Source organism: Mirounga angustirostris, unplaced genomic scaffold (assembly GCF_029215605.1).
Source record: "Mirounga angustirostris isolate CCGP_5_RB_7025 unplaced genomic scaffold, mMirAng1.0.hap1 SCAF_3, whole genome shotgun sequence".
Lineage (NCBI taxonomy): Eukaryota > Metazoa > Chordata > Mammalia > Carnivora > Phocidae > Mirounga > Mirounga angustirostris.
The window spans coordinates 74,617,526-74,645,357 of NW_026991711.1; the positions used below are offsets into that span (position 1 = coordinate 74,617,526).

General features: G+C 43.7%; 2 protein-coding genes across 2 annotated transcripts in view; one reads left to right on the plus strand and one right to left on the minus strand.

Moving 5' to 3' along the window:
- The window catches only part of ATP8A2 (ATPase phospholipid transporting 8A2), a 603,997-nt gene that overhangs the window by 54,005 nt on the left and 522,160 nt on the right, over positions 1–27,832 (minus strand). The gene's annotated exons all lie outside the window — the stretch shown is intronic.
- LOC123839591 (guanine nucleotide-binding protein G(I)/G(S)/G(O) subunit gamma-5-like) lies at positions 13,468–13,857 on the plus strand. Its single transcript, XM_045869212.2, has one exon. It carries the CDS (start codon positions 13,548–13,550, stop codon positions 13,752–13,754), a length of 207 nt encoding a protein of 68 aa, XP_045725168.1. The 5' UTR covers positions 13,468–13,547; the 3' UTR covers positions 13,755–13,857.

Consider the following 27,832-nt stretch of genomic DNA (forward strand, 5'->3'; position numbering starts at 1 on the left):
CACACACACACACACACACACCATTGTGCGGTATAATCTACAGATTTTCCTTGACTTATGATGGGGTCACATCCTAATAAACCCAACATAAGTTGAAAATATCCTAAGTCAAAAATGCATTTAATAACCTAACCTACTGAACATCATACAGTTGGGCAATACCACCTATTATATCTATTATAAAATAGATATTATTATAAAAATGGAAGTTCCTCAGAAAATTAAAAAGAGGGGGGCGGAGCAAAATGGCGGAGGAGTAGGAGACCTGGATTTCATCTCCTCTCAGGAATTCAGCTGGATAGGGATCAAACCATTCTGAACACCTACAAACTCAACAGGAGATCGAAGAAAAGAAGAGCAACAACTCTCTCATCAGAAAAGCGACCACTTTCTGGAATGTAGGACATGTGGAGAAGTGAATCCGAGGCGATATTCGGGAGGATAGATGGCGGGGGAGGGGCCTCCGTTGGCCGCTTCTGGCAAGTGATAGAGCTGCGGAGCACAAAATCGGAACTTTTAGAAGTCCGCTCCGCTGAGGGATGTCACTCCGGTGGATAAGCGGGGGGTGGAACCCTCGCGGGACAGTGTGGTCTCAGGACCCTCGGGGTCACAGAAAGACCAGGGGTGCCCTGAGTGTGGCAGAACTCCCAGGTAATGGAGCAGGGAAGCTGGCTGCAGAGGCAGAGCCCAGGCACAGGCTCTCAGCTCGGGGTTGACATAAACCGTGATCCGCGGCACAGTCGGGCCCCTGCTCCTCCAGCAGGGACCCAACAAGCGGCAGACCCGGGGAGACTCACCTTCCTCCCCCAGGAGGAGTGGCGCAAGAGCGCACCGCAGGGATCTCCTGGGTTTGGAGACTCCACCCGGGGTCGGGTGCCAGAGATAGAAACGCATGGTCACAGGCCGGGTGAGCACGGAGTGCGGCCGGAGACCGGGGAGACGGGAGTGACTGACTGCTTTTCTCTGGGGGCTCACTGAGGAGCGGGGCCCGAGTTCTCGGCTCCTCCGAGGCGGAGATTAGGAGGCCGCCATTTTCACTCTCCGCCTCCAAAGCTGTATGGAAAGCTCACAGGGAACAAAAGCTCTGGAGAGCAACCCAATCAGATTACTTAGCCCGGACTGGGCAAGGGCGGGGCAATTCCGCCTCTGGCAAAGACATTTGGAAACCACGGCAACAGGCCCAGCCCCCAGAAGATCAGCGAGAACAACTAGCCAAGACCAAGTTTACCGATCAATGAGAACAGCAGAACTCCAGCGCTAGGGGAATACTACACATAGAATTCATGGCCTTTTTACCATGATTCTTTAGTCTTTCAAAGTTAAATTTTTTTTTAACTGTCTTTTTTTCTTTTTTTTTAATTTTTCTTTTTCCCTTTTTCAACCAAAATCTTATCAATCCCTTTTTTAAAAAAACATTTTTATTTTTCATTTTTAGAGTCATATTCTATCCCTTCATAGTAGTTACCCATATATTTGGCATATATATATAAGTTGTTCTCTCTTTAAAATTTTGAGATAGTTTCTTCTAACAGATCAAAATATACCCTAAATCTCTAGTATATGTTTTTTTTCTACTCCCCTGCCTGATCACATTCTCTCCCTTTTTTTTCTTTTTTCAAATCCTCTTCTTTCTTTTTTCAAACAACTTCTTATCAATTCCTTTTATAAAATTTTTTATAATTTCCATCTTTACAGTCATATTCCATCTCTTCATCATATCAACCCTTATTTTTGTACATATATAAGTTTTTCTTTCTTTAAAATTTTGGGAAGCACATTCTTCTAACAGACCAAAATACACCCCAAATCTAGTGTGTGGCACTGATCTATATACCAGCCTGATCATATTTGATCACATTCTGGTTTTTTGTTGTTGTTGTTTTGTTTTGTTCTGTTTTTGTTTGTTTTTATCTTTATCTTTATCTTTTTCTTTTTCCTTTTTCTCTCTTTCCCTTTCTTTTCCCACTGTTTCAGGTCTTTTCTAATTTGTTTAGAGTATATTTTCTGGGGATGTGGTTACTCTGCTAGCATTTTGTTCTCTCATTAATCTATTCTCCTCTGCACAAAATGACAAGACGGAAAAAATCACCTCAACAAAAAGAACAAGAGGTAGTACCGACTGCCAGGTACCTACTCGATACGGACATTAGTACGATGTCCGATCTAGAGATCAGAATCATCACTTTAAAGATACTAGCTGGGCTTGAGAAAAGCATGGAAGTTATTAGAGAAACTCTTTCTGGAGAAGTAAAAGAACTAAAATCTAACCAAGTTGAAATCAAAAAGGCTATTCATGAGGTGCAATCAAATACGGGGGCACTAACTGCTAGGATAAATGAGGCAGAAGAGAGAATCAGTGATATAGAAGACCAAATGATGGAAAATAAAGAAGCTGAGAAAAAGAGAGATAAACAACTACTGGATCACGAGGGCAGAATTCGAGAGATAAGCGATACCATAAGATGAAACAACATTAGAATAATTGGGATCCCAGAGGAAGAAGAAAGAGAGAGGGGGGCAGAAGGTATAATGGAGCAAATTATAACAGAGAACTTCCCTAATTTGGGGAAGGAAACAGGCATCAAAATCCAGGAAGCACAGAGAACCCCTCTCAAAATCAATAAAAATAGGTCAACACCCCGACATCTAATAGTAAAACTTATGAGTCTCATAGGCAAAGAGAAAATCCTGAAAGCAGCTCAGGAGAAGAGATATGTAACCTACAATGGTAGAAACATTAGATTGGGAACAGACCTATCCACAGAGACCTGGCAGGCCAGAAAGGACTGGCAGGATATATTCAGAGCACTAAATGAGAAAAATATGCAGCCAAGAATACTCTATCCAGCTAGGCTGTCATTGAAAATTAAAGGAGAGATAAAAAGCTTCCAGGACAAACAAAAACTAAAGGAATTTGCAAACACAAAACCAGCCCTACAGGAAATCTTGAAAGGGGTCCTCTAAGCAAAGAGAGAGCCTAAAAGCAACATAGACCAGAAAGGACACAGACAATATACAGTAACAGTCACCTTACAGGCAATACAATGGCACTAAATTCCTATCTTTCAATAGTTACCCTGAATGTAAATGGGCTAAATGCCCCAATCAAAAGACACTGGCTATCAGATTAGATTAAAAAACAAGACCCATCGATATGCTGTCTGCAAGAGACTCATTTTAGAGCCAAAGACACCCCCAGATTGAAAGTGAGGGGGTGGAAAACCATTTACCATGCTAATGGATACCAAAAGAAAGCTGGGGTGGCAATCCTTATATCAGAAAAATTAGATTTTAAACCAAAGACTGTAATAAGAGATGAGGAAGGACATTATATCCTACTTAAAGGGTCTATCCAACAAGAAGATCTAACAATTGTAAATATCTATGCTGCTAACATGGGAGCAGCCAATTATATAAGGCAATTAATTACAAAAGCAAAGAAACACATTGACAACAATACAATAATAGTGAGGGACTTTAACACCCCCCTCACTGAAATGGACAGATCGTCTAAGCAAAAGATCAACAAGGAAATAAAGACTTTAAATGACACACTGGACCAAATGGACTGCACCGACGTATTCAGAACATTCCATCCCAAAGCAACGGAATACACATTCTTCTCTAGTGCCCATGGAACATTCTCCAGAATAGATCACATCCTAGGTCATAAATCAGGTCTCAACCGGTACCAAAAGATTGGGATCATTCCCTGCCTATTTGCAGACCACAATGCTTTGAAACTAGAACTCAATCACGGGAGGAAAGTCGGAAAGAACTCAAATACATGGAGGCTAAAGAGCATCCTACTGAAGAATGAATGGGTCAACCAGAAAATTAAAGAAGAATTTAAAAAATTCATGGAAACCAATGAAAACGAAAACACAACTATTCAAAATCTTTGGGATGCAGCAAAGGCAGTCCTAAGAGGAAAGTAAATAGCAATACAAGCCTTTCTCAAGAAACAAGAAAGGTCTCAAGTACACAACCTAACCCTACACCTAAAGGAGCTGGAGAAAGAACAGCAAATAAAGCCTAAACCCAGCGGGAGAAGAGAAATCATAAAGATCAGAGCAGAAATCAATGAAATAGAAACTAAAAGAAGAGTAGAACAGATCAACAAAACTAGGAGCTGGTTCTTTGAAAGAATTAACAAGACTGATAAACCCCTGGCCAGACTTATCAAAAAGAAAAGAGAAATGACCCAAATCAACAAAATCATAAATGAAAGAGGAGAGATCACAACCAACACCAAAGAAATACAAACAATTATAAGAACATATTATGAACAACTCTATGCCAGCAAATTAGATAACCTGGAAGAAATGGAGGCATTCCTAGAGATGTATCAACTACCAAAACTGAACCAGGAAGAAATAGAAAACCTGAACAAACCTATAACCACTAAGGAAATTGAAGCAGTCATCAAAAATCTCCCAAAAAACAAAAGCCCAGGGCCAGATGGCTTCCCAGGGGAATTCTACCAAACATTTCAAGAAGAATTAATACCTATCCTTCTGAAACTGTTCCAAAAAATACAAATGGAAGGAAAACTTCCAAACTCATTTTATGAGGCCAGCATTACCTTGATCCCAAAACCAAACAAAGACCTCATCAAAAAGGAGAATTACAGACCAATATCCCTGATGACATGGATGCAAAAATTCTCACCAAAATACTAGCCAATAGGATCCAACAGTACATTAAAAGGATTATTCACCACGACCAAGTGGGATTTATCCCTGGGCTGCAAGGTTGGTTCAACATCCGCAAATCAATCAACGTGATACAATACATTAACAAAAGAAAGAACAAGAATCATATGATCCTCTCAATAGATGCAGAAAAAGCTTTTGACAAAGTACAGCATCCTTTCTTGATCAAAACTCTTCAGAGTATAGGCATAGAGGGTACATACCTCAGTATCATAAAAGCCATCTATGAAAAACCTACAGCGAATATCATTCTCAATGGCGAAAAACTGAGAGTTTTCCCCCTAAGGTCAGGAACACGGCAGGGATGTCCACTATCACCACTGCTATTCAACATATATTGGAAGTCCTAGCCACAGCAATCAGACAACAAAAAGAAATAAAAGGCATCCAAATCAGCAAAGAAGTCAAACTCTCACTCTTTGCAGATGATATGATACTTTATGTGGAAAACCCAAAAGACTCCACTCCAAAACTGCTAGAACTCATACAGGAATTCAGTCAAGTGGCAGGATATAAAATCAATGCACAGAAGTCAGTGGCATTCCTATACACCAACAACAAGACAGAAGAAAGAGAAATTAAGGAGTCGATCCCATTTACAATTGCACCCAAAACCATAAGATACCTAGGAATAAATCTAACCAAAGAGGCAAAGGATCTGTACTCAGAAAACTATAAAATACTCATGAAAGAAATTGAGGAAGACACAAAGAAATGGAAAAACGTTCCATGCTCATGGATTGGAAGAACAAATATTGTGAAGATGTCAATGCTACCTAGAGCAATCTACACATTCAATGCAATCCCCATCAAAATACCATCCACTTTTTTCAAAGAAATGGAACAAATAACCCTAAAATTTGTATGGAACCAGAAAAGACCCTGAATAGCCAGAGGAATGTTGAAAAAGAAAAGCAAAGCTGGTGGCATCACAATTCCGGACTTCAGGCTCTATTACAAAGCTGTCATCATCAAGACAGTATGGTACTGGCACAAAAACAGACACATAGATCAATGGAACAGAATAGAGAGCCCAGAAATGGACCCTCAACTCTATGGTCAACTCATCTTTGACAAAGCAGGAAAGAATGTCCAGTGGAAAAAAGACAGTCTCTTCAACAAATGGTGTTGGGAAAATTGGATAGCTACATGCAGAAGAATGAAACTGGACCATTTCCTTGCACCACACACAAAAATAGACTCCAAATGGTTGAAAGACCTCAATGTGAGACAGGAGTCCATCCAAATCCTAAAGGAGAACACAGGCAGCAACCTCTTTGACCTCAGCCAAAGCAACTTCTTCCTAGAAACATCGCCAAAGGCAAGGGAAGCAAGGGCAAAAATGAACTATTGGGACTTCATCAAGATAAAAAGCTTTTGCAAAGCAAAGGAAACAGTCAACAAAACCAAGACAACCGACAGAATGGGAGAAGATATTTGCAAATGACATATCAGATAAAGGGCTAGTATCCAAAATCTATAAAGAACTCATCAAACTCAACACCCAAAGAACAAAGAATCCAATCAAGAAAAGGGCAGAAGACATGAGCAGACATTTTCCAAAGAAGACATCCAAATGGCCAACAGACACATGAAAAAGTGCTCAATATCGCTTGGCATCAGGGAAATCCAAATCAAAACCTCAGTGAGATACCACCTCACACCAGTCAGAATGGCTAAAATTAACAAGTCAGGAAATGACAGATGTTGGCGGGGATGGGGAGAAAGGGGAACCCTCCTACACTGTTGGTGGGAATGCAAGCTGGTGCAGCCACTCTGGAAAACAGTATGGAGGTTCCTCAAAAAGTTGAAAATAGAGCTACCACATGATCCAGCAATTGCACTACTGGGTATTTACCCCAAAGATACAAAAGTAGGGATCCGAAAGTGTACATGCACCCCGATGTTTATAACAGCAATGTCCACAATAGCCAACTGTGGAAAGAGCCAAGATGTCCATCAACAGATGAATGGATAAAGAGGATGTGGTAATATATATACAATGGAATATTATGCAGCCACCAAAAGGAATGAGATCTTGCCATTTGCAACGACGTGGATGGAACTGGAGGGTATTATGTTGAGCGAAATAAGTCAAACAGAGAAAGACATGTATCATATGATCTCACTGATATGAGGAATTCTTAATCGCAGGAAACAAACTGAGGGTTGCTGGAGTGGGTGGTGGGGTGGGAGGGAGGGGGTGACTGGGTGATAGACACTGGGGAGGGTATGTGCTCTGGTAAGTGCTGTGAATTGTGCAAGACTGTTGAATCTCAGATCTGTACCTCTGAAACAAATAATGCAATATATGTTAAGAAAAAAAAAAAAAAGAAGAGGTAGCAGGAGGGGAAGAATGAAGGGGGGGAAATCGGAGGGGTAGACGAACCATGAGAGACGATGGACTCTGAAAAAACAAACTGAGGGTTCTAGAGGGGAGGGGGGTGGGAGGATGGGTTAGCCTGGTGGTGGGTATTGAGGAGGGCACATTCTGCGTGGAGCACTGGTTGTTATGCACAAACAATGAATCATGGAACACTACATCTAAAACTAGTGATGTAATGTATGGGGATTAACATAAGAATAAAAAAATTAAAAAAAAAAGAAAATTAAAAATAGAAATACCATATGATCCAGTAATTTCACTACTGGGTATTTACCCAAAGAAAACAAAACACTAATTTGAAAGGTATATATGCACCTTTATGTTTACTGTAACATTATTTACAACAGTCAAGAAATGGAAACAACCTAAGTGTCCATCCACAGATGAATGGACAAGGAAGATATTGTGTGTACATACACACACAATCACTCACACATAATGAAATACTGAAATATTACTTGGCCATAAAAAAGAATGAGATCTTGCCATTTCTGACAACATGGATGGACCTAGAAGATGGGCTAAGTGAAATAAGCCAGACAGAGAAAGACAAGTATCATAAGTGAAGACTAACATGTGGAATCTAAAAAAACAAATGAACAAACAAAAAAAAGCAAAAAAAAAAAAGACCCATAAATACAGAGAACAAACTGGTAGTTGCCAGAGGGGCGGGGGGGTGGGGGGATGGGCACAACAGGTAAAGGGAAGAGGGAGATACAGGCTTCCAGTGATGGAATGACTAAGTCATGGAGATGAAACGTACACCATAGGGAATACAGTCAACGGTACAATAACAGTGTTGTACACGTACATGTACACATGGTAGGTACACTATGAATAGACTTGTCAAATCACTATGTTGTACACCTGAAAACAACGTAACGGGTGTCACCCACATTTCAATTAAAAAAACAGAAAACAAGATTGAAAATATAATCAGGTGTCGAGTGTCTCATGTAATGTATCGAATACTGCCCTAGAAGACAAACGCATGGCTGTCTGGGCGCAGAATGGTTGTCAGTGTGTGGGTTATTTACCCACGTGGTGATGTGGCTGGCTGGGAGTGGCCAGTGCCCAGCATCATGAGAGAGGATTGTGCCACAAACTGCTAGCCCAGGAAGAGATCCAAATCCCAAATCCCAAATATGGTTTCTACCGAATGCGTATCACTCTCACGCCATCATAAAGTTGAAAAATCCTAAGTTGAAAGTCCATCTGACGTCAGGGACCATCTGTCCACTAGACACAGTGGAATATAATATGGATCATGATCACATTCTACGGGGGTTTCAGAAGGCTAGAAGGCTGGTAAGGCTTCTTAAAGAAGATAGAAGGTGAGATGTGTCCAGAAAGATAAACAGGATTTCCAGAGCTAAAGAGGGGCAGAGAGAGAGCAATTCCAAGGGGCAGGCTGGATGACAGGGACAGGCAGTGAGGAGTGCAGCCTTTGATGAGATTTACTTGTTCCTGGCATGCTGAGTCACAGACAGTTTTGGGCAGAGGGTTTTAAGGAATAGAGTTGCAGGGCCGAGTTAAATGTCAGGCGAGGAGCTGAAAAGAAAATTTAGGCAAAGGCAGAGGGAGGGATAAGTTCGCTCTGAACGGAAACAGGGGCTGGGGAGTCCAGGGTCCTTGGAGTTTGGTTTCCAGGGAGCATGGCTGGGAGCACGGAGCTGGCTGGCCTAGGAGGGTGGGCTACTTAGAAAAGGGACCAAAGTGACAGAACGCTTTTACATTCATCGGTTTGCTTTTTCTGGAGGCCTCACCATGCAGTTCTACCAGAATAGACAGGTTTTGCCACAACTCATTACAAAGTGGCACGAGGCTTTCCAAGGGCGGGCGGGCAGTGGGGTGGCTGAGGCACGTGTAGGGTGAGGGACACTTTGAGAATCAAGGGGGGCTCAGGGCAGCTCTCTTCAAGTGCTAGAGGGTGGGGTTCACCCTGACCCCAGTGTGGCACACAAGCCTCAACTCATTCTGTTCTGGGGGGCCGGCCACTCCCACTGAGGCCCTTCTTGCTCCATCTGACTGCTCCTGAGAAGGGCTTCTGTCTCTGTGCCTGTCCTCCCAGCTTCTCCGTCTGCACCCCGAATCTCTGGCAGCCCTGGCAAAGCCCATGCCTCACTACACCTGTCTTGCCTCTGAACTCTGGCACATCGCTCTGTGTGGTGCTAGGAACTCGACTACAATGAATCTGAGAAGCAGTGAGGTCTGGGGTAGAGCCGAACTCCACCCTGGCATTGGAGGACCTGCTTTCATTTTCTAGAACAAGAGTGCCAGCTTTCTGAAAGAATAGTTTTGAACCTCAAAACTGTGTGAGTGCATTGTGCCCCATCAAACGTATCTCTCCAAGTTCACCCTAAGGAAGTAAGAAAACATCAGAAGTAGCAAGTACAAGAATATCCACGTAGTGCTGCTACCAGAGAAAGAAAGAAATGTCCAAGAACAGGACTTGGCTCTACGGTGGGACGTACGCACAATGGGCCTCTGTACAGCAGTGAAAGTGATCGAGAATTATATTTGTTGACAAAGAGAAAGATCATGTTATCCTGCTAAGGAAAGCTCTAGGTCCTGACCCCTCTTACAACAGACCTACCATGGCAAGGGGGGTGGGGTGGGGGGTGGGAGAAACAGCACAATTAGGCCAAATCTCGAAATTGAACTTGAGATGCCATATCCTGATGCAGTCCACTGCAAGTTACCGTGTCTTTTTTTTTTTTTTTTTTTTTTTTTAAGATTTTATTTATTTATTTGACAGAGAGAGACACAGCGAGAGCAGGAACACAAGCAGGGGGAGTGGGAGAGGGAGAAGCAGGCTTCCTGCCGAGCAGGGAGCCCGATGTGGGGCTCAATCCCAGGACCCCGGGACTATGACCTGAGCCGAAGGCAGACGCTTAACGACTGAGCCACCCAGGCGCCCCTACCGTGTCTTTAAGTGTTAAGCATTATACACATATCTATATATATATCAATATAGACTCTAATTTTTGTAAGTCCTGCTTTAGGATTTCCTCACCTTTCACAGACACATTCTGGGACTTCAAAAACAGTGAGTGAGTGGTCCCAGCCTCGCTGGACTTCAGACTACCATCACCTTTCATATGTGCGTGCTTACATGTTCAGGAATAATGCATGGAATAGCAAGCAGAAGGAGTATGACTGCTGATTATTGTTTGCATATCTCTTTGGCTATCTTGATTTCCTCTTTTTTCCTACAGAAAACACGTCTTCCTCATATGAAAGAAACACTTAACTCAAGCCCACCCTCCATCCCCCGAGCGCACTTCAGGAAGGAGCAGATTAGCCAGCTCCCTCGGCAAGTCCAGCCTCCCCGCGACAGCCCTCTTGCCTCTGGGCCCGACTGTGTGGCCAGTCCAGTCCCAGTGCTGAGCTGGCTCGTTGGGGTTTGCTCTCCACTCTGCATGCTTAGGGTGGGGCATGGCCCCGGAAGGTGGACTCCTTCAAGCTATACTTACAGGGTTACGTCCTGGATCACCTGCCAGGTATATTTATCAAAGCGTAGGGTCATTTAAAACTAACATTTTACAACAAGGTACTATTTAAAACAGATTATGAAACTAAGAATTTTAGTTGCTGAGGGAAGTCAGGACAATGAACTTTGCACTGCCCTGTTGGAAATAGGAAGCCCCCTCTCAAATGAACAAAAGTTAGATAGAAATTTGCAACTATTGTTTTGTTGTTGGTTTTTAAAACTAGGAGCTGGGAAGATTTCATGTATATAACCTAAAGGTGTGTCTCCAGAAGGGTTTCTACATATTTTTACAGAATGACTGAGATCCAAAGTCCTAAAAGCTTCTCTAAGGCCACAGCTTTCGTTATTTAAATTTAATTACATTTTTCTTGTTCTCTTAGCATAGCAAAAAAAAAAAAAATGTTTATTGAGCTGGGCTGGGTGACTTAAATTACCCTCTGCCCTCACCCCTCCTAAATACTGTTGATGAGGTTTTAAAAGCATCCTTTTGATGTGCTGTCTATTGGGAAGAATGCACCCCTCAGTTAACATATCTTTACTAGCACTGACCTGAACCACTCAGGTGCCAAATACATAGGAACCCACTGCAGGTAAACTGAGGCGTAGGTGGGTGAAATGAGTTGACTCCAGTTGACTGGAGGCTTGACTGATTGTAATGAGCTGCCCAGCACAGCTGTGGAGTTAGACCAAGAGTATTAACCAGGGACACCCATGATGGGAGTGATCAGGGATTAGTACATTCATTTGCTACAGCGTGCTACTCATCACACCCCCTCCCCGCAATGAGCTCAGGTCTAGCCACCCAAGAAAGTGGTGATAGATGAGAAGTTTTTGTGTGTTGTTTTTTTTTTTTTAAGATTTTATTTATTTATTTTTGAGAGAGAGAGAGCACAGAGGGAGAGGGAGAAGCAGACTCCCCGCTAAGCAGGGAGCCCGATGCGGGACTCAATCCAAGGACTCTGAGATCATGACCTGAGCCCAAGGCAGACGCTTCACCGACTGAGCCACACAGGTGCCCAGGAAGTTTTAAAAGGGAAGCAGGAGTAACCAGAGCCAGGTAAGGGCAGTTTGTGCTCCCAGTGTGGGGCGCAGGGGAAACAATGCTGACAGTGGAGAAGGGGACAGCTTAGCTGCCCCGGAGAAGGAACTAGGATTTCTCTGTGCATCGCTAAGTGCCAGGCCTTCCCATTTAATCCTTCACAGTTCCCATTTCACAGAAGAAAATTTAAGTCTGCAACTCTCCCCCCACCTAGGACTTGCTGCCAGATTCAAACACAAGTTCCTTGGCCCCAAACCCTCCTCCCTCTCCCCAGCATGAGCAATGAGGAGCTTCCTTCTTCCCCTGCCAGCCTGTCCCAGGGCAGGAGAGAGCATTTTCACGTGTAGACAGGGTACCATGCTCCAGGCACGAGTCTGACTTTGACTTAACACCAGAAATCCAGGGCACCAAATTCAAAATGGAAGTAAAAGAAAATCTGAACAGCTTGCAATGTCACAAAAACAGAACCAAAGAAAAGCCACTCCAATCCCTGCACCCCCACCGGGCCACAACAACAACAAAATTTATCCAAACCTTAAGTCCCGTAAGCCTGGTAGAACAGTTGTCCTTGCAATCCCTAGCTCCTTTTTTGACTCTTGCTTCATTTTTTTTTCTTCCATTCAAAGGCCAAGGGAGCCCCAGTTCTGCTTGTGAGCTCTGACTTTTTGAAAACCTTGTTTTCCATGATGGCGCAGAAGTTCAATCTGCTTTTCTCCCTTCAGGAGCCCTTTTCAGAAGGGCGGCAGTGTATGGTTGAATGCTATTTGCTCTGGGCGACCGTACAACAGTGGACATGTTTGGGAGCTGCACGCCCCTCCCAAGCCTGGGCTGGGAGGCAGGTGTGCTGCACAAATCCATCCTCCACAGGGAATTCTCGGAGCATGCGGAACCCAGACAGGTGTGGACTCCGCAGCGCAGCGGGAAAGAATTTCCCGTGGCCCCATAAAGGACTGAGTGGGACCGCATTCACTTGCCACAGGAGGGAGGATGCGAATTCTGAAATAGGGTTCCTTTCCTGAAATGGTGCATGCCCACTCGTCCCCTGTATCAGATGCCAACGACCTGGTGTGAATTTTAAGCTTAGATGTACTGAAAAGGGGAAGACATCTCTCAGTTGTCTTCCATGGAACATCCCCTGAAGATTACCCTACCAAGCACTCTGTAATTGCAAATGCATTTTTAGAAAAACCACCAAGTGATCCCAGAAGTACCTCCATACCTGTGCTAACACAAACTTCCCCACATGCCTGGTGATCCTGATATTTAACCGCCAATCCAGTGGTATTTCCAGGTCCACCTGCACAAAAGGGGATTTGAAACCATAACCTCCAGCCCCAAAATCTGCTGCCTCAGCCTCCCCCTGATCTGCTCCTGATGGCAGGAGAGCATAAGCAACCACCTAAAAATATCATTCCTACAAATGTAGGGTCATTCAAAACAGAACACATAACTACCACTCTCTTTTTGACAGTGGGCTTCATTATTATTATTATAATTATTACTTTGTCACCGAAGCATAAGATTGCCTTATCAAAGGACACTACTATTTTGAAACTCTGAAAAGTTAGTGGTGGATGATTAACATAGTCATGATACGGGTTTTTCAAAAGCATCCCCTTATGCTCTTCAGAAAGTATATTCACCCTCCAGGAAGATAAAGGAATGCTTTCAGGGGGGTTATAACTTAAATACACTCAAATGCACAAATCTTAAGGATTTAGTTCAAAGAGTTTTGACAATTGTCCACATCTGTATAACTACATCTGTATGCATAAATGGACTATGCAATGCCTGCCCAGATTTGGCACTAAGTTTTGCCTGTTTTAGAATTTCATCTAGCCCACCATCTGGCCCCGTGGACCCACGAACTGACTGATCCACACACGGACAAATCTGCCCGCTCTTGAGAGCGCCATGTCCGGTTCCTCCAGCGTGGCCGCTATGAAGAAAGTGGTTCAACAGCTCAGGCTGGAAGCCGGGCTCAACCGCGTGAGGGTTTCCCAGGCAGCTGCAGATTTGAAACAATTCTGTCTGCAGAATGCCCAACACGACCCCCTGTTAACTGGTGTATCTTCAAGTACGAATCCCTTCAGACCCCAAAAAGTCTGTTCCTTTTTATAGCAAAATGAATCTTTGGATGGTTTTCTAAACCACTTTTCATGAACCAGTGAATATTCAAAGGAGAACTAAATTTGAAGCCTGTACAAAAGTTTATTGTCCCGGAGCGCCTGGGTGGCTCAGTCGTTAAGCGTCTGCCTTCGGCTCAGGTCATGATCCCAGGGTCCTGGGATCGAGCCCCGCATCAGGCTCCCTGCTCCGCGGGAAGCCTGCTTCTCCCTCTCCCATTCCCCCTGCTTGTGTTACTGCTCTCGCTATCTCTCTCTCTGTCAAATAAATAAATAAAATCTTTAAAAAAAAAAAAAGTTTATTGTCCCTATAACACATGCCATACTACATAACCTTCTACTTTTGTCAGTCCTTAACACCTACCTCTCTGAATTTTCATAAATTTCTATTTCACAAAGGTAATTATTTTATATACACTGGCAGCAGCATACAATAAAATACTTAGTGTAAAAAAAAAAAAAGAATTTCGGGGTGCCTGGGTGGCTCAGTTGTTAAGTGTCTGCCTTCGGCTCAGGTCATGATCCCAGGGTCCTGGGATCAAGCCCCGCGTCGGGCTCCCTGCTCCACGGGAAGCCTGCTTCTCCCTCTCCCACTCCCCCTGCTTGTGTTCCCTCTCTTGCTGTGTCTCTCTCTGTCAAATAAATAAATAAAATCTTTAAAAAAAAAAAAAAAAGAATTTCATCTAAATGGGAAAGTATTCATATTTTTGAATCTGGCTTCTTTCACCCAACATGATGCCTTGAGATTCATCCATGTTCTTGCATGTGCCTATAACTCGCTTTTTAAAAATTTTTTTGAGTAGTATTCTGTCATGTGAATATATTACAATTTGTTTAACCAGTCTCCTATGAATGGACATTTGGGTTCTTTCTAGTTTGGGGCTATTATTAAGAATAAGGCTGCTCCCCACATGTTTGTACAAGTCATTTTGTGTACATGTTTCTGTTTCTGTGGGGTACACACTTGGGAGTGGGGTTGCTCTGTCATATGGAAAGTGAAGGCAGACCTCAGAGATATTGTGGGTTCGGTTCCAGACCACTTCCATAAAGCAGGTATCGCAATAAAGCAAGTTAAATGAAACTGGTTTCCCAGTGTATATAAAAGTTATGTATACACTTATTGTAGTCCGTTAAGTGTACAATAGCATTATGTCTTAAAAAACAATGCACATACCTTAATTTAAAAATACTTTATTGCTAAGGGCGCCTGGGTGGCTCAGTTGGTTGAGCGACTGCCTTCGGCTCAGGTCATGATCCTGGAGTCCCTGGATCGAGTCCCACATCGGGCTCCCTGCTCGGCGAGGAGCCTGCTTCTCCCTCTAACCCTCCCCCCTCTCATGTACTTTCTTGCTCTCTCAAATAAATAAATAAATCTTTAAAAAAAAATACTTTATTGCTAAGAAATGATAACTGATCTGAGCTTCCAGCAAGTTGTAATCTTTTTGCTGGCGGAGGGGCTCGCCTCCGAGTAGGCGGCTGCTGACCGACCAGGGTGGTGGCTGCTGAAGGCTGGGGCAGCTGGAAGAGTTTCTTAGACGGCAACAGGGAAGTTTGCTGCATTGAGTGACTCTTCCTTTCCTGAGCGATTTCTCTGTAGCGTGTGATGGTGTTTGATAGCATTTCACTCACAGTGGAACTTCTTCCAAAACTGAAGTCAATCCTCTCAAACCCTGCTGCTGATTTATCAGCTAAGTTGATGTAAGATTCTAAATCCTTTGTTGTCATTTCAACAGTCTTCATGGCATCTCCACCAGGAGTAGATTCCATCGCAAGAAACCACTTTCTTTGCTCATCCACGAGAAGCAGCTCCTTAACCATTCAAGTTTGATTATGAGATTGCAGCAATGTGGTCCCATCTTCAGGTTCCACTTCTAATTCCAGTTCTCTTGCTGTTTCTACCACCTCTGCAGTGACAGCCCCCACTGATGTCCTGAACCCCTCCAAGTCCTCTGTGAGTGTGGGAACCAACCTCTCCCAAACTCCTGTGAATGCGGAGATTTTGACCTCTTCCCATGAATCATGAATGTTCTTAAAGGCATCTAAAATGGTGAATCCTTTCCAGAAGGTTTTCAATTGACTTTGCCCAGACCCATCAGAGGAATCACTTTCTATGGCAGTGAGAGCCTTTCAAAATGTATTTCTTCAATAATAAGACTTGAGAGTTGAAATTATTCTCTGATCTGTGAGCTGCCATATCAATACTGTGTCAACGGGCATGAAAACAACATTCATCTCATTGCACATCTCTATCAGAGCTCTTGGATGACCGGGTGCACTGTCAATGAGCAGCAAAATTTTGATAAGAATCTTTTTTTCTGAGCACTAGGTCTCAACAGTGGTTTTAAAATATTCAGTAAACCACGTTGTCAACAGATGCACTATCAGACGTGCTGTCCGACGGGCTTTCTTTTTCCATTTATAAAGCATGGGCACAGTGGATTGAGCATCATTCTGAAGGGCCCTAAGATTTTCAGAATGGCCAGTGAGCACTTCGCTGACTTCAAGTCACCAGCTACATTAGTCCCTAACAGGAGAGTCAGCCTGTCCTTTGGAGCTTAGAAGCCGGGCACTGACTTCTCTGTAGCTCTGAAAGTCCTCGATGGCATCTTCTTCCAGTAGAAGGCCTTCTTGTCTACACTGAAAACCTGTCATGGAGTGTAGCCACCTGCATTGCTATCACAGCTGGCCCTTCTGGAGAACTTGCTGCAGCTTCTCCACCAGCCCTCGCTGCTTTACTTTGTGCTTTCTGTTGTGGAGCTGACTTCTTTCCTTCGACCTCATGAACCAACCTCTGTTAGCTTCAAATTTGTCTTCTGCAGCTTCCTCACCTCTCTCAGCCTTCCTAAATTGAAGAGAATTAGGGGCTTGCTCTGGATCAGCCTCTGCCTTGAGAATGTTGTGGCTGGTTTCATCTTCTGCCCAGACCACTCAAAACTACTCCATATCTGCAATAAGGCCGTTTCACTTTCTTATCATTTGTGTTTTCACTGGAGTTGCACTTTTACCTCCCTTCCAGAACATTTTCTTTGCATTCATAGCTTGGCTGTTTGGTGCAAAAGGGCTACTTTTTGGCCTGGCTCAGCTTTTGGCATGCCTTCCTCACTAAGCTTAATCATAGTCTAGGTTTTGATTTAAAGGGAGAGACATGTGCCAATCTTCCTTTCACCTGAACACTTAGAGGCCATTGTAGGGTTATTCATTTGCCTAATTTCAATATTGTGTCTCGGGGAACAGGGAGACCCCCAAGGAGAGGGAGAGAGTCAGGGGAACATTTGGTTGAGAGAGCAGTCAGATTTATGGATTAAGTTCCTGGTCTTACATGGGTGTGGGTTGTGGTGCCCCCCAAAATTACAAGAGTAACAGCAAAGATCATGGACCACAGATCCCCATAACAAATGTAATCACGATGAAAAAGTTTGGAATATTGTGAGAATTACGAAAATGTGACACAAACAGACGCCAAATAAGCAAATGTTGTTGGAAAAATGGCGCCCATGGGCTTGCTCCACGCAGGGTCGCCACAGACCTTCAGTTTGTAAAAGGTGCAGTACCTGTGAAGCATCACAGAAGGTGGGCTTGTATATGATTATCCTTTAAGAGATGGCCCAAGTGTCCACTGAGGCAGTTGTATGAGTGAAGGGAATGGATGAGCATTCCTACTGTTCCATGTGTTCACCACATTTGGTATTGTCAGTAATTTCTATTTGAGCCGTTCAAGTGGCTTAGAGGCTCATTGTGGTAATGACATTGTGCCTGTGGGGTCTACTCTGACAAACATTATCATCATCACGTGAACTACTTATGACAGAAGCCACTGACTGGAGGGGCAGCTGTGACAAAGTTAAAAGCTCCAGAAAGAAAACTCGGAAGCCAACACAGACTCCCCTGACCGCACTCCACCCCCACCCAAGGGAGAGCATGCTTATTTCAGGGCATGTAGAGTGGGGTGATTTTTAAAAAACTTGTGGCAACATTTAAACTCTTATTTATTCCCCACCTGGTGAGGAAACACCATCTCCCAATTTTCCCAAACAGGCTGTTTGGGAAAGAGAGAAAGGTGAGGCTTGACATTCCTTGGATTATTAACTTATCCTTTTCCAGGTCATTTTGATTTCCTCTTTTGCTCTTTAGCACCCCATTTTATTTTATTTTTTTTAAAAAATATTTATTTATTTGTCAGAGAGAAAGACAGCAAGAGAGAGAGAGGCGCAGGCAGAGGAAGAGGCGGGGAGCTTGATGCGGGACTCGATCCCAGGACCCTGGGACCATGACCCGAGCCGAAGGCAGATGCTTAACCAACTGAGCCACCCAGGTGTCCCAGCACCCCATTTTAGAGACCATTGATTTCCTGAGTTGGTTTTTTGGATGAGAAGACAATTCTTACCACTCTTCACAGGGCCTGGTACATGAAATTAAGGCAAGGAAATCAGCTATTGCTGCTCAGAAATGTGGGACTCACATCCAAGGTAAGAAGAGGTCAGGTTTAAAACTGGTTGTGTATAATTTTTTTTTTAAAGATTTTATTTATTTTTTTTGACAGAGAGAGAGACACAGCGAGAGAGAGAACACAAGCAGGGGGAGTGGGGGAGGGAGAAGCAGGCTCCCCATGGAGCAGGGAGCCCGATGGGGGTTTCGATCCCAGGACCCAAGCCGAAGGCAGACACTTAATGACTGAGCCACCCAGGCGCCCCTGGTTGTGTATAATTTTAAAAATATGCAGTCTGTACTCTCTTCTACCTTCACGAACAAAAGAAGTGACATTCACTGAAGACATACATGTAGCCTCTGTCTTCGGTGTCTTGGGGCAGTTGTCCTGCAGGGGGTTGGGGAGGGCTGCGGGGACACCATGGTCCCAGCTCTGACTCTCCTCCCATAGAGGTGGGCCTGCTGGCTTCCAGAAATTATGCTGTGGGCCTGAGTGTCTGCGGCATGGTGTTTATTTTATGCGTGTATAAACAATTTCAAAAATTACTATTTCTAGATTGCGATTCTCGTGTGGTTGCACAGAAAGCCAAAAGGGTCACAGAAAGTTATCCATTTTCCTGAGAGAAATATTAGCCTCACAGTTGCAACAACTATGGTAATTTAGAACATTAGATTCAACGTTAAAGCGCAGTGTTTAGGACAGATACCAATAAAGATGGCCCATCTCACCAATTCACCATCTGAGGTATGAGCCCCTAGAAGAGAGATGATTATGACTAGCTGGCCCCTGACTCTAGAAGGTTCAGAGACACAGGGACTGGCTCCAGGTACAGCTAAAGCTGCCCTCCTGCCCCCACAGAGCCCAGGGCTCTGGAACAGAGAAGTGCTTCTTTCACTTCATTCATTCCTTGTCTGCTATGGTGTCAGAATACACACCCTTGTGGTGCAGCCTATTCTTCCTACGGTAGAATAAGGAGGTGTTTCACTCACTGCTCCTCCCACAGAGGTGGATGAAATCAAGGTCTTGAATCAAGAGCCTGGCAGAGGCACTGCTGAAAAAGGGCATCTGAAAGACCAAAAAGAGCGAGCAGCAGGTGTTTCTTGAAAAGCTGAAGGGCTGTGAGGGCTCCTGTGGGGGGCTGGACTGCATAGTCTTCAAGAGCACTGTCTGTCAGCTTGAGCCGCCATAACAGCATGCCAGCGACTGTGGGCCCAGACCACAGAGGTGCGTCCTCATAGTTCCGGAGGCTGGACATCTGAGACATGGGTGCCAGTGTGGCTGGTTTCTTGTGAAAGCTCTCTTCCTGGCCCATAGAAGGCTGCCTACTCGCTGTGCTCACATGACGTGTGTGTGTGTGTATGTGTGTGTGTGTACATACACACGCATGCAAGGAGGGAGGGGGAGAGAGAGGGAGCAAGCTCTCTGACGCCTCCTCTTACAAGGGCCCTGCTCCCATCACAAGAGCCCCCACCCCTGCACATGACCTCACCTAAACCTAATCACCTCTCAAAGGCCCCATCTCCAAATATCATTACATTAACGATGAGGGCTTCAATATATGTATTTTGGGGGTACACAAACATTCAGTCCATAACAAGCACAGACAGCCTGCCAAAACGCCAATCCTACCTCTGACACTTACTCTTACTTACCTACCATGCCTCAGTTTCTTCCTCTGTAAGATGGTTAAAAATAGAATACTTACCTCATTAGGGATACCCTGAGGCCTAAATGAATTCATAAATGTAAAGCACTATAAAAAGTGCCTGGCACGTGGTAAGTACTATACACATTCCTATAACTACCTAATTTTTCTGTGCTATTGATAGAAGCCCAAATCTTACTTGGATATCCCAAGAGTGGCCAGTAGTGATGCAGAGTGATTCCTGAGTCAGCTTTGAAGGAGAGCTGGGTGATGAGATTCTGCTCCAGCTATCAGGAGGTTTACCCACCACTGCTCTCTGGTGGGTGGACAGGTTGAGCTGCATAATGCAGAATTCCCAAATTCTATTGCAAATAGGTTGCTTATTGGTGACGGGTGGCAAGTGTTCACAGTGAAAACAGCTAAAGAGTGAAATAGCCAAATTCTATTCTTTCTGCTCAGCTATAAGCACTGCTCACTTGTGCTTACTGCCGATAGGGTGCCTTCTATTTTTAACTGATCAAGGTGAACTTCCCATCATTATGCCAGGCCAAGCACTGCTCTTATCTCTACAGAACACCACTCAGAGCACAGACTCAGCTGTCGCTCTATAATGATGAAAGATGTCCACTCATAACTTTGTGCCTGAGTAGAAAAAAGAATAGCTGCTAATTGTTCATGAAAAATGTTCTCCAGGTGGGTGCATGTCAGAAGGCTAACTATGGTGCCTGCCTGAGTCCTGGCCCAGGAAGCTGGGGGAAAATTCTCAACCCAGACTCTGTCAAAGAGCCTAAGCCACTTCCACAGGGCTAAGGAGTGAGTGAGGTCTCCCCACTCACACAGAATTGAACTGCTATAGAATAAGCAGCCCACAAACATCTTTATCCTTAGTGCAAATGGCAAGGAATTCAGAGCTGGAAGATCCTGGAGATCCTATTGGCCTTTAGGTTTTTCTGTAGGCTCCTTGGTGGCAGGAACCACAAACTAAAAACATAAAATCATTGTTTTGGGTGATGATAAAAACTTCTACCCTAGAAGATGGCCTTACGGGTACATAAGGCTGGCAGCCACTCACGTGACCTGACAGGAGTGACCCTAGGAAGGACTGTCTCCCCAGCTTTTGTACTTGAAATTAATGAAGAGGCAGACAATGGGAACTGCGTAATTAATAGAATGTATACACTCTCACACACATATCCTAAATATGAGACATTTTATCTCACTGAAAAGTCCTCATTAATCACTCCTTTGTGCATTTAGAATACCTTTAAAAATGCTAGTATGACCTGGAAGATTTGTGTAGTCTAAATTAGAGTAAACACCACAGGGAAAACAAGATACATCATCCTAGATCTTCAATCTCACCTAAAGATTTGAAAAATAGATCATTTCACGTTAAAACCAAGAAAAGAGGATAAGGGGAAGATGGTGGCAGAGTAGGAGGACCCTAGGTTTGTCTCATCCCACAAATACAACTAGATAACTATGAAATCATCTTAAATACCCCAGAAATTGACCTGAAGACTGGCAGGACAAACTCCACAACTAAAGGTAGAGAAGAGGCCACATTGAAGAAGCTAGGAAGTGCAGAGACGTGGCTTGGGAGAGAAACAGCTTGTGGCCAATGTGGTGGGGAGGGAAGCACAGTTGCAGAGAAGGGCAAGAGACAGACTAGCCCACAGGGGAATGAGCACATGGGGTAAAAGAATCCCCATAGCAACTGGCTTGGAAAGCTAGAGGGCTGGAATTTCATGAGTTCCTGTAACCAACAGGGCTTAAAGCTTGGGGTTTTAAAGATCAGTAGGCTTGGTTCTGGGAGAGCTCAGAGGGCATTGTGCTGCTCTTGGAGAGAAGGCAGGGCAACAGCCCACAGACATACTGGAAACAGGGATCTGAAGAGCCCCTGGGGCACACAGTGGGGAGATTATTTGCTCATCTTGGAGCACATCCCAGAGAGACAAGCATTCATGGAGAGACTGCTCAGAGAACAAAGGAACTGGCCAATGCCATTTCCTTCCCCCACCCCTCAGCATAAGCCCTGGGCCACGTGCAGGAACCAGCAGAGTGCTGACTCTCACTATACTCTGGTGGAATACCCCCTCCCAGTCATGCTTGCCTCAGTCCCAGCATGGTGGGGGGCCCTCCCCCAGAGGACTAGCCTAAAACCCAGCCAATACCACATCTCTCGACCAGGGAGTTTTGCAAGGCCTCAGTTCCAGGGACAGTGAAGACAGGTCTCATTTCCCAAGCAGACCAGAATACACCTAGTCAAAACATACCACATCAGGGCAGGGACCAAATACTGCCCACAACAGGCAAAGAGAGCCTCTGGAGATGACTAGCTTGAAGAATAAAGTGACCAGGTCGCAACAGCAGAGTGCACGCAGCACACACTGGAGACACTCCCAGAAGCACCAGGCCCTGGGGAACAAGGGACGCTACATAGCAGGGCACTACAGGACCTCTTCTTCATAAAGCCGCTACCCTCAAAAACAGGAGACTTAGCCGACTTTCCTAACACACAGAAATAGGCAGAGACTTAGACAAAATGAAAAGAGAAAGGGATTTGTCTCAAACGAAAGAACAGGAAAAGGCCATGGGTGGAGACCTAAGTGCAACAGATATAAATAACATGCCTGATGGAGAATTTAAAGCATTGGACTTGAGAAAAGAGTGGAGGACATCAGTGAGACAATTAACACAGAGATAAGGAATAACATAGCAGAGAGGATAAAGGGCTCAGTAGTGAAACGAGAAACACACTTGATGGAAGGAACAGCAGGCTGGAGGAAGCAGAACAATTAATGACCTAGAAGATGAAGTAGTGGAAAGTAAGCAAGCTGAACAAAAGAGAAAAAAAGAATTATGCAAATGAGAATAGACTTAGGGAAGTCAGTGACTCCACCAAATGTATGAACATTCATATTATAGGAGTCCCAGAAGAAGAAGAGATAAAGGGGCCAGAGAATTTATTTGAAGAAATAATAACTGAAAACTTTCCTAACCAGTGGAAAGAAACAGATATCCAGACCCAGGAGGCACAGAGAATTCCCAACAGAATCAATAAAAGCAGATCCACACCAAGACACAGTGTAATTAAAATGGCAAAATATAGTGATAAAAAATATTAAACACAGCAAAAAGACAGTTACGTACAAAGGAAACCCCATAAGGCTATCAGCAGATTTTTCAACAGAAACTTTGCAAGACAGAAGTGGCATGATCTATTCAGAGTGCTGAATAGGAAAAACTTGCAGCAAGAATACTCTATCCAGCCAGGTGATCATTCAGAATAGAAGGAGAAATAGTTTCCCAGACAAACAGAAACTAAAGGAGTTCATGACCATTAAACCAGCCCTGTGTGAAATATTAGAAGCGGTCTCTTTGAATGGAGGGAAAGGCCAAAAATGACTGTATGAAGGTAGGAAACACAAAAGCAGTACAAATGAGTATTTCTGGGTATGCCTGGGTGGCTCAGTCAGTTATGTGTCTGCCTTTGGCTTAGGTCATGATCCCAGGGTCCTGGGATCCAGTTCCACATTGGGCTCCTTGCTCGGCGGGGAGCTTGCTTCTCCCTCTGCCTGTCACTTCCCCTGCTTGTGCTCTCTCTCTGACAAATTAAGTAATAAAGGAAGGAAGGAAGAAATAAATAAATCTTTAAAAAATTAGTATTTTTGGGGCGCCTGGGTGGCTCAGTTGGTTGAGCGACTGCCTTCAGCTCAGGTCATGATCCTGGAGTCCCTGGATCGAGTCCCGCATCGGGCTTCCTGCTCGGCAGTGAGTCTGCTTCGTCCTCTGACCCTATCCCCTCTCAGGTGTTCTCTCTCTCTCTCAAATAAATAAATAAAATCTTAAAAATAAATAAATAAATAAATAAAATAAAAAATTAGTATTTTTGTAAAAAATCAGTCAAGGAATTCACAAAATAAAAGGATACAAAATATGACACAATATACCTAAAATGTAGGGAGTACAAGAGTAGAGAATGGGTTCAAACTCAAATGACCATCAACTTAATATAGACTGCTATATGCAGAAGATGCTATATACAAACCTAATGGTAACCACAAATAAAAAACCACTAATAAATATGCAAAGAATAAAGAGAAAGAAATCCAAATATATCGCTAAAGAATTTCAGCAAACCATGAAAGAGAGAAAGAAAGGATCAGAGAAAATATTCAGAAATACCTACAAAGCAAATAATAAAATGGCAATAAGTACATATCTATCAATAATTACTCTGGATGTAAATGGACTAAATACTCCAATCAAAAGACATAGGATGTCAGAATGGATATAAAAACAAGACCCATCTATATGCTGCCTCCAAGAGACTCATTTCAGACCTAAAGACACCTGCATACTGAAAGTGAGGGAATGGAGAAACATCTATCATGCAAATGAATTATCAAAAGAAATCAGCACAGCAATACTTACAGTGGACAAAATAGACTTTAGAACAAAGACTGTAACAAAAGTCAAAGAATGACACTATATAATAATAAAGGGAACAATCCAACAAGAAGATATAACAATTGTAAATATTTATGCTCCTAACATAGAAGCACCCAAATCTATAAAGCAATTAAAAACAAACATAAAAGAACTAATTGATAATCATACAATAGTAGTAGGGGACTTTAACCTCCACTTACATCAATGGACAGATCATCTAAACAGAAAATCAACAAGAAAACCGTGGCTTTGAATGACACACTGGACCAGATGGATTTAACAGATATATTCAGAACGTTCCACCCCAAAACAGCAGATTACACATTCTTTTCAAATACACATGGAACATTCTCTAGAACAGATCACATATTAGCCCACAAAACAAGTCTCAGCGAGTTTAGGAAAATCGAAGTCATACCATGCACCTTTTCTGACCACAATACTATGAAACTAGAAGTCAACAAGAAAAACTCTGGAAAGATCACAAATACATTGAGGTTAAATAACATGCTACTAAACAGTGAATGGGTCAACCAGGAAATAAAAGAAGAAATTTAAAAGTACATGGAAGCAAATAAAAATGGAAGTGAAAACATATGGTCCAAAACCTTTGGGATGCTGCAAAAGCAGTTCTAAGAGGGATGTTTATCGCAATACAGGCCTATCTCAAGAAGCAAGAAAAATCTCATATAACCTAAGTTTATGTTTAAAGGAGCTAGCGAAAGAACAACAAATGAAGACTTAAACCAGCAGAAAAAAGGAAATAATAAAGATTAGAGCAGAATTAAATGATATAGAAAATAAAACCAAGAACATTTTTACAATAAATTTGAATGACTTTTTCCCTAAAACTAGAGCCTTCAAATCAATATCATTTTTGAGATGCAATGCCACAGGATATATCCCCAGGCTTTCCTGGGGAATGCTTGCCTTCTCCTTCCTCCACTGTCAGGGGTGTCCCCTGAACAAGTTTAAGGAAAGTGTAGTGAACAGTCACAAAAACATATCTAGGTTTGCAAAGAATTTGTACATTAGATGGCCAATCAGTAGGCACAGGACATTCCCAGGAGCTGTAAGCAGGAGCTTACTGGGGGTGGGAGCAGAGGTGGGGGCGGACACAGAAAGCCCTTGAATCACCAAGATTTAACTATATCACACTTTTTTTGCTCAGATCCAGGCTTCGAGTGGCTCTTGATCTCTGCTGTGGATCGAGGTCTCTCTGCTTCCTACCCTGTTGGGGTAGTCCTTGAGCTGCTTCTCAATCTATTTCCCAGAATGGACATCCACAACCAGAAGGATTCTCAGGAGGAGAGTGACATTCCCCTGGGGATACAGACACTCTGCTCCATTGCCTCACAAAGTCACAGTGAACATTTACTGAGGCAGTGGAGTTCTAGAACCCAGTGTAGCAGCCTTGGGCTAACTCCTTACTGCTCCTGCAGGGATCTTCCCGGCCACTGAATACGGTAGTGAAGAATGAGGACTTTGGATTCAGAGGGACCTGGGATAGAACTGTGCCTCTAAGCTTCAGACCATGACACTTACACAGGGTTAGTTAACCTCTCCGTGCCTCAGTTTCCTCTGCTGTAGAACCAAGAGGGCTGCAGCACATCCCTCCCAGGGCTGTTGTGCCCAGCACCCAGTTAGCTGGGTTCATCCACAGTTCATTTCACCTAAATCCCCAAGAAGCCCTGGGCTCAGCCTTCAAAACTAACTATGGACTTCTTCCTTCCTTCCACTCTGCCTTGTTTCGCCCACCCCCAAACATGAGCACAGTGTCTTGTGCTGATCCTGAAGCAGCCCTGACTGTAAAAGTTACCCGAGGTGGAGCAAATGAGCTCAGTGGCTGGTGCGTGGCACCCGGTCGTCAGAGCCCCTGCCAGGTGGCTTCAGTCCCCGCCCCTCCCCCAGCTGGCCTTCTTACAGCACAACAATCCGGGGACCCCTCCATGAGACATTTTCTCCAGTGTTTTCTTTAACTCTGACAACTGCAACTGAAATTTAGCAGCAGCATGTAGTCCCCCAGGGACGCCTTCTGCATATTTCTCTCTTTCTCGTTCACTCTTGCTGTTACTTTTTACTGCTCCTCTACACCAAAGTTCAGATTTCCTTTTTTTTTTTAATAGAAAAAAATGTTCTTGCAGGGGAGAAAGGCCTTGATTTAATCAAGTTTCATGGTAAGCAAATGAGTATTGCAAAATACCCATCCCAAGTACCAAATGAAGAAATTAAAATAATGCTGCCTACTCTTCAAGTGGGTTTCTTTCTTTCACGAAACTACGAGCTTCACAGCAACACCCAACCTGCCTTCCTCCCTCCAGCAGTTTTTGAGCACTCATTCCATGTCAACCTCTCCGCTACCCACTAGAGATACAGAGATGAAGGGAGCGTGCTCCTCCAGGGCTACACCCACTGGCATCTACACACATGGACAGAATGCAGTGCATTTGGTTAACCTCTGTATGCATCTCTATGCATGCACTGCTGGATACCCTTACAGGCCCACAAGCACAACCTGCAATACCTCCAAACGCCCAGAGAGGGCATCCCAAACACCATCTCTAAAACCAACCCTCACTTCTTCCCAACTCTTCCCTAGCATTTTCTGTCTGCCTTAAAGACACCACTGGCCTCAGGCCCAAGTGGGAGGTGGATCTTTATTTGAGCTTTTCCTCTCTTCCATGGAACATCTCTTCCTGGGTACTCCCAAGTATATTATTTCTAAGGCCCCCAAAAACACCTGCAAGAGAGAAACTAATTGTTCCCATTTTACAGATGACACAACTAAGACTCAGTGGTAAAGCGACCAATTCCAGGTCACATGGTAAGCGTCTGAGTCGGAATTTGAACCCACGTCTCTCTGACTCTAGAGCCAGGGCCTGCCTGTCTCATGGAATGAGAGCCATATTCTTAACAGACAGTGGCTGTGCTGTTTATTCATACTTGACTAATATTTTACTATGATTTGTTCGCATTTCAATAACTTTCCTTTTAATAAATTACAAGGCTTTATGTTTGTATAATCCAGCTTCGTTTTTAGCTTAGAAATCCTAGCCTGACTTTACATAAATTCTTTCATTACATTTCTGACCCTTCCCTTTTTCTATTCTGCTTGAAATGTAACATTTTAAAATGATAAGTTTAAATAAGTAGATAATTGAATTATTTCATGGGAATGTTTTCATTTCCCGGGCACAAGGCAGTCGTGCTGAGCAAGCAGTCACGTGTCTTCACTCAATAAAGCAAAAGCTGCCATGTCTTGGTGCTCAGTAACAAACAACATGGTGCACGTCTGTTAATGGATGGCCCACAATCTACATAGGCTGCAGGAGCCTGGCTGGCTCAGTCAGCAGAGGGTGCGACTCTTGATCTCAGGGTTGTGAGTTCGAGGCCCATATTGGGTGTAGGGATTACTTAAAACAAACAAACAAGCAATAAATAGGCTGAAGGATCTGTTGGGATTCCACGGTTCCTCACTATTTCTCAGTAGGACAAGTCTTATAACATTGATACCTATGAAACAAAAATAATATCTTGGCCTTCAAAG

Excerpts from the sequence above, each read along its gene's own strand:
- LOC123839591 (XM_045869212.2), top strand. The coding sequence starts at position 13,548 with ATGTCCGGTTCCTCCAGCGTGGCCGCTATGAAGAAAGTGGTTCAACAG.